Source organism: Triticum aestivum, chromosome 2D, assembly GCF_018294505.1.
Source record: "Triticum aestivum cultivar Chinese Spring chromosome 2D, IWGSC CS RefSeq v2.1, whole genome shotgun sequence".
Classification (NCBI taxonomy): domain Eukaryota; kingdom Viridiplantae; phylum Streptophyta; class Magnoliopsida; order Poales; family Poaceae; genus Triticum; species Triticum aestivum.
The window spans coordinates 358,460,629-358,472,267 of record NC_057799.1 but is presented as its reverse complement, the minus strand read 5'-3'; the positions used below and the strand labels follow the sequence as shown (position 1 = coordinate 358,472,267).

The 11,639-nt window shown below is 45.4% G+C and overlaps 2 protein-coding genes across 4 annotated transcripts; both read right to left on the bottom strand.

Moving 5' to 3' along the window:
• Positions 1 to 1,194: 1,194 nt before the first annotated feature.
• LOC123053146 (uncharacterized) lies at positions 1,195 to 5,195 on the bottom strand. Its single transcript, XM_044476554.1, has 2 exons — positions 4,890 to 5,195; positions 1,195 to 4,120 (listed from the first exon to the last, which is right to left on the bottom strand). Exon 2 carries the CDS (start codon positions 3,984 to 3,986, stop codon positions 1,785 to 1,787), a length of 2,202 nt encoding a protein of 733 aa, XP_044332489.1. The 5' UTR covers positions 3,987 to 4,120; positions 4,890 to 5,195; the 3' UTR covers positions 1,195 to 1,784.
• A 703-nt stretch (positions 5,196 to 5,898) lies between these two features.
• On the bottom strand, positions 5,899 to 11,060 carry LOC123053145 (protein NUCLEAR FUSION DEFECTIVE 4). 3 transcript variants are annotated; one of them, XR_006425428.1, is made up of 4 exons: positions 10,197 to 11,060; positions 7,866 to 8,803; positions 6,678 to 7,692; positions 5,899 to 6,598 (listed from the first exon to the last, which is right to left on the bottom strand). XR_006425428.1 is itself a non-coding variant. In XM_044476552.1 (3 exons), exons 1-3 carry the CDS (start codon positions 10,530 to 10,532, stop codon positions 7,185 to 7,187), a joined length of 1,782 nt encoding a protein of 593 aa, XP_044332487.1. In that variant the 5' UTR covers positions 10,533 to 11,060; the 3' UTR covers positions 5,899 to 7,184. The 3 variants fall into 3 exon arrangements, 2 of the variants coding, with proteins under 2 accessions (XP_044332487.1, XP_044332488.1); XM_044476552.1 differs by having other exon boundaries at positions 5,899 to 7,692; XM_044476553.1 differs by having other exon boundaries at positions 5,899 to 7,692; positions 10,193 to 10,407.
• Positions 11,061 to 11,639: the final 579 nt, after the last annotated feature.

The following is an 11,639-nucleotide window of genomic DNA, read 5'->3' as shown; positions in this document are numbered from 1 at the left end:
GTTGTTGCAATATGGTTCATGTGGTGGGAACGGAGGAAGCTCAATTGATGGGCCAAATTCTTCTAGTTGTTTGCTCACTAGCTGTTAAATTTTCTATTGCTTGCACTTCGAAAGTGATGGTGAGATATGTGCATGGACCAAACCAATGAGGCTCTATGCAAAGCTCATTGTGGATGGAACCATGGTTCCAACTCTCTTCAAGGTATTGTACGGGCGGTTATGAGAGACCCCAGTGGAAAGTTCATAGTAGCGGCAAATGAAAATATTAAGTTCTGCTTCGATGCCTGGTCGAATTAACAAGGTTTGGGCTGAACCTTGCAAGGACAGTAGGATGTGACGTTTCTGAGCTCGAGCCCAAATGAGCTCGCGACAAAAATTTGAGAAAAAAAATCCAAAATCCTGATTTTTTTTGTTTGCAAAAATTGACAAATGTTTTGAGTGCTCACAAAATTCCATCATTAAATGATATACGAGGAAATTGTGGCAAAAAATCAATGCTCCAAAAGTGTTATTTTCAAAAGCATTTTGGAGTGCTAATTATATATTTTTTGCCGTGCCTTCCACAAATGTCATTTCAATGATTAAATTTTGCAAGCACTGAAAACATTTGTCAAAGTTCGCCACAAAAAAAATTCAGAATTTTTGAATTTTGTTTCTTTTTTTAATTTTACTGTTCATTGCGGGCTCATTTGAGCTCGCGAGCAGAAGATGACTTTCGAGGTGATCACTACTACTGAAACTCATCGTCAGTTCAGTTGCAAGCGACATATTTGATGACTGGTATCTCATGACTTTGGAGTTCACCCATGTCATCTTTGAGCATAGTCATAGAGAATGTGGAGTTCACCCATGTCATCTTTGAGCAGTCATAGAGAATGTAATCAGGTAGCCCATGAACTAGCTAGTTTAGCTAGATTTAATCCTCCTAATGTTTAGCCAAAAGATGCCCCTGAGGCTGTAATGTCCAGGCTTGTAAATGATGCTACTATTCTCATGAATGAATAAGGGAAAATTTTGAACTTAGAAAAAGATCGTTCACAGGGCATACCAAACCATTCACATGCTCCACTGAATAGTGGAAAACCAGCAAGAAGTGAACACTGCATTTATCTCGAAAATCGAATGAACATGGAGTGAACACTGTATTGTCAACAGCACAAAATTTCCATCTCCATCATTAATCCAGCCAAGCAATAAAGGGAAAGAGAACAAGCCCACGAGGAGCTCGAGCTTCCACTAAATATAATATTAAATTGCCGAACCAGTTCACCGAGTTCAAATCAGAATTTTGAAATCATCGAGTTCAACATTATATAAGGACGCATCACTATAGATTAAAGGAAATACAACATCTTAGGTAAATTTGGTACATTAATAATTTCCGGGTACATGGGGAAGTCCAGTGGCGTCTCCCCCCTCGAACTTGATGGCTCCTATGCTCAACACCATACCTGAACAGAGTAACGCCGTCAGCAAGCCATGAGGCTCCATAGCTTTCCTTTGACTAGTCGCCGCATCAATCGCCTCCCAATGCTTCTTTTACTCTAGAAGATGATATCCATGGCGCGATAAACTCCAAGTGTTAGAAATGCCTAAGAATTAACAGTCAGAAGTCCACGACATAAGCTGCTTGCCCTGGCAGTATTGTCCAAGTCATCAGCCAAAAATAAGATGGCATAATAGAACTAAGACACCAACAAATGTTGACTTGTTGTCATCTGTGTAGTACATTTCACACTTCAGACACCCAAGCTATCTTCAGTGTTCAGAGTTGTTGCCCTCTTCTATTCAGCAGTCTGCGCCACCACGTCTTCATTCACCTCTGTAATAACCTTAAGAAGGTCCACTGGGGTTGCAGCAGGATCGAGCTCATGACAACCTTCCGGGGCATTGTTGCCTTCTTCACCAGTCAGCAGTCGAGAAGGAACCTGATGCGAGAATCGAAACAGCTCACCCTTTGGTATCCTCCTCACCTCCTTGGGGTCCATGTGCCTATGGAACACAGCTTTGAAGCCAGCAACCTTCAATAATGGAATGACAGTCAGCCCTTGCTCCTCAGTGAAATCATCAATAACTTCGACAATCTCGTATTTATATATCACATCATCAGGTGTAAGCTCGTTCCAATCAGGAGACCAGTCTCGGTACAAAGCCCATGTATCACCTTTCTGAGGAATAATTCTGATAATCCCACGGGGGCCTTTAGTCCAGCTGACTTTGTGCGAAAATATGTTGACTGTTTCCGTAATCTGGTACCTTCCAACCCTAAAATCGCCACATGTTTTCTGGAAACCAGAGGCAACCCAGTTTATTGGCGACAGTTCAATATTGGATTTGGAATTGAGGAAACTCATGCGGATTCTGAAAGGTCTCATTGAAAGAACTTTCTGCACCATTGCATACAGACGAGGCATTCCATCCTCACTGTCATATGTAGCCCATACTTGGTCACTATAAAAAGCTCTCTCTGTGCGATCCTTATCAAAATCATGGAAGTCAGGATCTGGGACATCAATCGAAACAGGCACACGCTTCTGTTCTGGATTTTTTTCATCAGTTGCAGCTGCAGGTATGTGGGTGTCGACACTTATTGAACTGCATAGCTTGAGTCCTTTGCCAAGCTTGCCAGAGAGGACCCCATTTGCCTTTATGTTGTTGTCACTAGGATATACCTTTCCTTCTGACTTCCTTTTCTCTGCAAACCGTGAACATGCTGCCATGCTCAGCTCTTGCAATTTTCCCCGGACGGCTTCTTTGGCTTTCTCAACAAGTAGACCCCGTGTATCAATCTGGGAGATCTCTCTCAAAACATTAGCTCTCCTTACACTCACTGCAGATCTCATCTTTTCCACTGAAGTGCCATTAACCCGCCCCACATCAGTGAAAGCATTTGTCTCTGTGCTTGCAACCACTGTTTCTTTGTTATCTCCAGCATAATCCACAGTCGTATAATCATTACTATGCCTTCTCCGCTTTGCAAACCGGCCACGCCTTGAAGTAGTTCTCTCAGGGTCACATGTGTTTCCACTTTCAGGGTAGTTGTAGCTGTAGCTCTCTTCATTTCTTCTAGGTTTCTCGGAAGCCTGGGTACTGTAAGCATTTGTGTCAGCTGCAGGCGCTGTCTTGGAGTACTGATTCCACTGAAAGCTTTGACTGTTGTAGGAATCATAAGTACTATCTTGCTGATACCCCACATGCCCTGTCCCCGGAATGCTAGAAGTCCTGCTTGTTGAGCCATATGAATGTTTGGTGGAACTGTGGTTCTGTGGCTGCTGCTTGGTTGACCAGGAGAAAGATGAACTGCTTCCGTTGCAAGGAAATCCAGTCTCTACCGCCATGAACGCGTGATGGCAGTTTGGGCACAGAAGGTTATGATTAAGATACATTCTTAAGTACTCATACTGCATACGGCAGCGATTGCAAGATGTCCAGAAAGTATCAACACCAGCAGGACGAGCAGTAGCCTCAGCAGCAGCCGCAGCAGCAGCGGCGGCGGCGGCGGCAGCAGCAGCATTCTTTCGAGCTCTCTTGGTCGCCTTCTTGTCATACGTATACATGCCATTGGTTACGTTGACAACAGAATGATCTGACCTCTTCTGATCATAAATTGTCTTCCGACTAGTATCAGACAACACACTCCACGCCTCAGAGATCAGTTTAAAGGCCTCCTCAGCACCGACTGACTTGTTCTTATCAGGGTGCAGCTGGAGAGCTAGCTTCCTGTACTGCTTCTTCACATCCTCTTCATCTGCAAAGGCGGGCAGGGACAAGATCCGGTACCAGTCACTCTCTCCATCAATCTTGGACTCCGCTGCAAGATGAACTTCAAGAGTCGACGCCATCTGGGATATGCCCTCAAGTGATGGGCAGAGATTCTGGGCCTTGACCGCGTACTTGCGCGCGCCCCTGAGGTCGCGCGCATGAAACTTGCTCTCTGCAGTATTTCGTGCTTTCAAAGCTTCATCCATATTGTACTCCACACTCATCTCCACCTTTGAATTGGATCAACAGACAGCTGGACTTGAGCAAGAATGAAGAAGCCCAGGACCAAGAAATGAACAAGAATTCACAGCACAGTCCTTTCGATCTTAACCTTGAGACCTATGAGAACTCCATTGATCTGCAGCAAAGTAGGGCCAATGGTAAGAATATTGAGGAACAAAATACAGAGCACACTCGACGGAATCGCAAACAACATAGCACAGCGTCGACAGTGAAGTGAAACCTGAGAAAACATGTAAACCAAGCAGTGAAGTAGACGGGCACTGTGAATTTCGGCACTATCAGCCGGAAACGATCTATTAATTTCTAATTTGGCAGGACTGGAAAACAATCTGGGAGCGAAATCTATCTCGTCATCATTTATTTTCAGCTCCGACAAATTTATTTGGCAGTACAACAAATCTACTCCACGAGAATGGACTACGCGCCACTGAGATTTGCTTCAGCGAATCGGAACTTGAAAGCTTAGCAGATCAGCGACCGGAGCTACACCGCCCCGACCAAGAAGGCAATTAATCTCGGGTAGCAAGAGACAGTGCGAGAAAGATCCAGCCCAGCTTTCCCCACAAAACTAGAGAATCTGGAGCCGCGGCTCCCCCGGGACAGCGCCAAAACCCAAGCGAAATGAACACATCCAAGTGCCAGGAAGCGTCCAAATCAGCTCAAGAACAGCCCAAAACCCCATCAGGAATCCGGCCGGGAGGACCACCGATCCGCGCGATCCGCGTCCCCGGCGCGCCGGCCCAGCAGCAGCGCTGACCCCGGGCGCGAAAAATCTAGAGCCCCAAGAACCCTAGGCCGCCAGATCTGCCGCGACAGGCCACGGCCGGCGGCGAAAAGCACCTGAATCGAGAGCCAAGGAGGGGAAGAGCCGGGGGAGGACGTACCCATGCGGATCGGCTGGAGGAGGCGCAGGAATCGGGGCGGATTGGAGGCCACGAGCTCCCCCGAATTGCGAATCCCTCGGCCCCGGATTTAATTTCGGGGGGAGGAGGAAGGAGCTCTAAAAAAATGAAGCTTTTTAGCTCAAGACTTTTAGTCAAAGCCCCAAAAATCGTAATACCAAATGAGAGGGGTAGCAGCAGAGCAGCAGTAGTAGTAGAAAAGGAGCGAGTGTAGGTCAGGCCGTGTGCCTCTGTGTCCTGTAAAAATAGATCATTCCACTTTGTTTTTTGTTTGCCTTTAAAAGTTTCAAACTTTGCCCTCATTTGGTGCCCCCAATTAAACTCCCCCCACAGTGCAGGCCCAAACCCCAGGTCAGGTGTCAACCCAGGGGCATTCTCGCCATTTCCGGCTCAGATACAAACATACTGGAGTACTACTAGTATTTCTTTATCTTTAGGTAGGGGGGGGGGGGGGGGGGGGGGGGGAAGCTGAGTTGATCATGTGCTTTAATTCGGGCTTTAATATTATTAATGGCCGTTTTAAGCTGTAGATTTGACGTTAATACAGGGCAGAGCACATGGGAAAGTGTCCTAAGTATCCCCCAGCTGGGCCCACTCGTCATGGTACTAGAGTGTATACATGGGCAGGTACGTATACGCATTATATAAGGTGAGAAACCTTTATTAGGGAGGGGCTATTTCTGTAAAACCACAGCGCTGGGTACAGCAGGAGCGTAACCCTAGTGCTCTGTTGTTAGATCAATCAGATGTGACTAGGGTTGTTTCAGGTATTTCCTACTACCTAGCAAGGATTATGCCTAGGGTTAAGTTAAAATCACAACCACCAGCCACAAAAAGCTTTGCTCTCCTCTCCAGTCCAGTGAACCCTAATATTTTTTTCCTGAGAAGAGATACCTTGTGTGCAGACTGGGAACCTTTTTCTCCCCCAATGTGGGCCCCACTCTCCCTGTTACCCTTTAAGTACACACACACACACACCCTCTCTACATCATCACCTCACCAGCAATTTGTACTGGTATCTCAGAGGAAATAATAAAAGTAGGCATATGACAATAGCAGCACAAGAACTAGCAAAATATCTAGCAGGGCTGACACACCTGCTACTTACTTATATTCTGCTATTGCAACAAAAAATCCAAGGATGTTGCTGGTAATAATACATCATGGCACAGCCCTAGGTTCAAATTTGCCTCATTTGAGCATGCAAAGAAAAAGTACACAAGAAGAATGAGTCTGCATTCAGCTCTGAGTTGCATCCAGTTCAGAATGCCTCTTGTGTGATCTTGAACCATGCCACTCTGTGCTCTTGTTGATAAGTCTGGAGATCCCAGCTGTTCAGATTTCAAGTGTCTAGTAGGTTAACATTGATTACAGATTGAACTACTGTAGAAAAGTGTCTTCACAAGGAAAATGTGGCAGCTGACTTGTGTGAGAACTGAGCCGAGCAGATTGTGTTTCTGTCACTTTGTTCAAGAACTGATAGTTGTTTGGCAGTAGCACCTAGGAGCTGAATCTTCAGGTGACAGGATCAGCTAACATACATGTTGCCAGTCACCAAAGGAAGATCACTTGGATAATAATGTGTCATGTTCACAAGCCTAAACAACAAAGTCTCTAGGAGTTTTGCTGCCAGACCAAAGTAGCAGCGTCCATATGATGGGCAGCCCAGATACATACATAGGTGCCTAGATCTGCAAGTAGCTGCAAGTTAGGCAGTTGATGTGTTCAGTTTCAGGATGGAACTAAGATCACAGTCAAGGTGGTGCATACCTGGTACATAAATAGCATGAAAACTCCAGCGACAAAATGTGGAGATGCTCCACCCCACAGTCATTTTTGGAGTTTGAATTCCTGACCCTGGTCACTTGAGGTTATTATTCCATAGTACTATATATACATGAAAAGCATGAGAACATTTACTAGTCACAAGTTTCATACACGGCAAGAAAGTATAATAAAAATAGCCGGACAGTTTCGCAAGTTTCATGTTTCCAGCATTGGCAGAAACCATACAAGGTGTTATCATGAGAGAGGGTTCATTACAGCCAAAGTAAAGTAGCATTTGACAGATAAATACACAGTCGCATCCTCGGACAAAAAAGACCTGCAATTTACATCTGGGAACGGGTTGCTTACAATATTAACTATAAAATGGTCTGAAACTATGCAAACAAATAAACTTTAACTTCTTGTGTCTTGGTTCATGAATCATATGTTCAATAATGTATGTATGGTACATGGTACAACGGGGATGATCTATCCATGGAAAAAAGTTCATCACCGGACAGATCGATAGAGGTGAGAGTAGACTCGCTTGGTCCTGTGAACAATGACAAGGCTCAAGCCAGCACCCACGACGCAAAACGCCGACATGATCAACGAGCTGACAAAGAAGCAAACAGCCCCTTCACACTTCAGTGGCCCATCTGCAAGTAAACCCATGCCCTGAAGAAACTGTGGAGACGACGACGCTGAGCTCTGATGGCGCTGTGCTTGCTTCTCAGCTTCATAGTCATAGAAGCTACTGGCAATGAGACCTGAGAAGATCAGCGACCCTGTGGGGTTTGCTACTGTGAGGAAATTATACATTGCGCCAAAGTGTTTTACGCCGAAAAGTTCAGAAACAGCAGCCGGCACAATAGCCCAGTGAGTGCCATATCCAAGCCCAACCAGGAAGGTTCCCATGTACATAGTTCCAGGCCAAGCCATTGCAAAGAGGAAATGCCCAGCAGCCATGAGTATCTGAGCTAAGGCCAATGCTATGTGCCTTGGGTATTTATGTTCCCTGATCATCAGAAGAATAGTTGGTCAATGTATGAAGAAAGCCTGGCCAAAATTTGAGAGGTACTGAAGAGCACCGCAAAAAAATACAGCTACTGAAAAATGATAGCAATCATTTTTATTTGCTGTGTTAACAGTGGATGCCAGATCAAAATGTGGAGAACCTAGTGTTGGTACCTGACAATATTCTCAGAGAAATAGCCACCTCCAACACGACCAAGGAAGTTCCATATGCTCGTCAATGACACGAAGTTATGCCCGTCTTTGAAACCAGCAGCTTGGCTCATCTGACCCAAATTATCAATCACCGTCAGCCCTGATCCAGACCCGAGCAGAAGCGATAACCAAATAAGCCAAAAATCAGCCTTGACCAATGCCTGCATCAGGGTGAAGTTCTCCCCCCTACGTGGTCCCTTCCTGACTCTAACCCCACCTCTTGCTGCAGCTTGAACTAACTTGGTCTGCAAGTCTGCAATTCTCCTTCTCCTTTCAGATGGGGATAAAGAGTCTATGTCTTTAGGCTTCTCGTCTTCCATCTCACTTAGAATCAACTCTGGTTGATCCTCCCTTTCATGTGAAGTACCTGCCTCTCCTTTTAATGCTTCAGACAGCAGAGCCTCTTCATATGGACTTGGATATTCAGTTTTCAAGCTAAATGTCAGGACCACGGGGATCGCGATCGGTGAAATAAGCAAGATGAAAAGAAACACTGTGAGAGAAATGGCCACATTATCACTCACTTCCAGGAAATCTTGGACTAGCATGACACCAACGAGATATGAGGCAAGGAGCAAGCAAATGGTGTAGATGAACATGAAGCTGTTCTTGTCAGATGACCGCACCTGTCGGTGACCCCCGACAGGCCTTATAACAAACATGAGGCCAATGGCAACAAGTGATGGCCCAACTGCGACCATGAAGATAAGAGTTGCATGGTCTGGTGTGTGCATTACTGCAAACAGTTGAGTCAGAATTGCACTGCTAAGGCCAGCAAATCCTTTCAGAATGCCCACAGTTGGGCCCCTGCTCTTTGGGAAATTCTGGATGCATGTAACCAGTGAAGTTGTGTTGAAATATGTCTCGCCGTTGGTTCCAACAAAAATAAGGACACACATCTGAATTAAAAACATCAAGAAGTATTATATTAGTGTCGAAAATTGAGCAAAGGGAAGCAAATAACTAGTCAGTTTCCAGATTTTTGTTTCATATTTATCTAATTGTGGGGATTCCCTATTTCCTCCACGTAGTTTGGAATCCTGGCCATCTGGACAACAATGAAACTGTTCATCAATTTTATTTGGAGAAGACCATACCAATTCTATAGCTTTTTGCATTCTCTCTGTAGTTCCGTATACAGAACTGAGCATACATAGTGTACAATATATGAATTCATAAATTTAAGAGATAGAAACAAAACAAAGAATGCAGCTCTGCATGGCAAGCAACAAATGTGTGGGTTACATTATCCTGAGCTGCACACGAACATTTGCTTGAAGAAGCAACTGAGGCTGTGTAGAAAATGATGTGGACAAACTAATTGTTTACTTGTAAATAAGCAACCATTCAGCCATTCACCGGTCAATCATAGTGATTGTGATGATGATTTATGATATGGCGTGCAGATTTTGCAATCAAACATCACACCTTGCAAAGCTATGTGCACACTCTTGACAGCCATAAATTTACAATATACTACTTCTGACATGTGAGAAATTTGGAGAAACATAGGAGGTTTAGGAAGTAAGACTAGACTACTTGGCCATCTAATCCAGATAAGGCCAATAAAGTTTATAGTGAATCCATTAAAATATTATAGAGAGAAAATTGTGTTAAAAAAGCAACATAATATTCGAATTAAGAATAATCTCTGTTGCATCAACTCACGCCGATAAAGAATTGAAGACTTGAATATTGACAAATAGGCAATTGGTTGCTGTGACAGTAAATAATTAGGCATAACATGGTGACTACTGAAAACAAAAGTAGTGACAAGGACAAGTTATTGTAAATAAAGAATGCTACACTAGGAGTAGAAGAATACACCATTGGCGGGCCGGCATTCCGCACTTAAACATGTGTGATTGGTCAATTTCACAAGAAAGCCGGTGCCTAGAAAACTGATTTAATCTAAGATGTACTCTCCCTCCACGCCATTTTCATCAGCTGATCCTATCCAGCCAGTAACCCTCATCTTATTTAATGATCATGTGCCCCTCATTTTATTTAATTATCATGTGCTCTGCGGTCTACAGCCCACCTTGTGTGCAATTCCATAAACAAATTGGCACGACGACCTGAATGTATTGTGTGTGTAATTCAGCAGTAGCATTCAAAGTTGAGGACCATTTTGAACAGCTCTGTGATTCAATCAGATTCATAGTAGCATCAATCAATCTACTGTAAGAAAGAAGCAGCGCACAATTCAAAAAGAAAGAAAGAGAGAAAGAAAGAAAGAAAGAAAGAAAGAAAGAAAGAAGCAGCGGCAGAGGAGAGACTTGACTTACTGACCATGGAGAGGGGCAGCGGCGGCGCCTGCTTGGTGACTATGAGCCAGAGCCATCCGTATCCGAGGAAGTTCTGCAGGGCGCCGATGAGCAGCATGGCCCAGGCGGGCAGCATGGCGGAGAGCGAGCCGGCGAGGAAGCCGACGCAGTCGCCGAGGTCCTTGGCGATGCCGAGCGCCGCCACGTGGCGCTGGTTGTAGCCGAGCGCGGCCTTGAGGATTGGCGAGATGGCGCCGAAGAGGTAGCCGATGCCGGCCATGGACTGCAGCCACATTGCGGCGACGAAGACGAGCCATCGGTTGGTGGAGAAGGCCCTGAGCCTGTCGGCGAGCATCCCCATCGGAGCGGCCAAGCTTGTCTGCTTATGCTTGTTCTTGGGGAATTGGAGGGAGGTCGCCCGAGGTCAAGGTGAAGGTCAAGGATTGGATTTCGATGGTGGAATGGAATAGGAGAGCCGCCGGAGAGATTGGTGGAAGGAAGGAACCAAACCGGACGCAGATTTGGAGCCAAAAAAAGGAAGCCTTTTAATGGCAAGGCGCTTGGCTTTGCTTTTGCTGGGGTCAGGTCAGGTCAGGTGGAGGTGGCGCTAAACAAAATTTGTTTATCGCCGAGGAAGAAGAGGAAATGATGGCGAACGGGAAGGGAAGACCTTTACACCGATCGAATGCAAAAGTTGAGGAGAAAAGCAATCTGAGTCCCAGCAGTGGCAACAGACGCAGTGCTCGATCGAACACAAGGATTTACTACTACAGTTCTAGAGAGACCGAAATGATGAACTGGTATTTGTGTGAGGATGACTGTACTGGTCGGGTGATGAGCCCTAATCTTTTTTGGGAGGAGGAGGAGAGAGCGCGCGATGGGAGAATGGAGGTTGAGTTTATTCCGAGATTTATAAGGAGACACTACTAGTTGACCAAATGTTTCGTAATCTGCCACCATCCCATCCTACACACGTGACACACGTTCCTGCCGAAAAATGAGGCTTGCTTTTTTTAGGGAAAAAAGGGCTTGCTAGGATCTATCTAAAAGTCCTGTTCCGACAGTAAATGAAATAAAAAAATCTGGATTTTTTTCTAGCAAACATGGACAAATGTTTCATTGCTTGCATAGTTTCATCACGAAATGGAAAGCAAAACAAAATGTATACGCCCAACAACACACATCCGCCTCCTCCTTTCAAAAAAGATTAGGGTTTCCTGCTTTCCTCCGGCGCCACCGTCGGGCTGCTTCGTCTCTGGTGACCTTAGGGCCATGGGGACGCGGTGGATCTCGGCCCTTGCCGGCAAGAGGGCTCCGTATTTAGATGTTTTTGGACTTTTCTTAGGTTTTGTGTCCTGTTCAGGAAGACGAGACGACGACAGCTCCCTGAAGATGGAATAAGGTTCTCCCGCCTAGCCTCGTCCCGGTGGTGCGTCTAGCACTGTCGGTGGGTGTGTGAAGGTGTTTC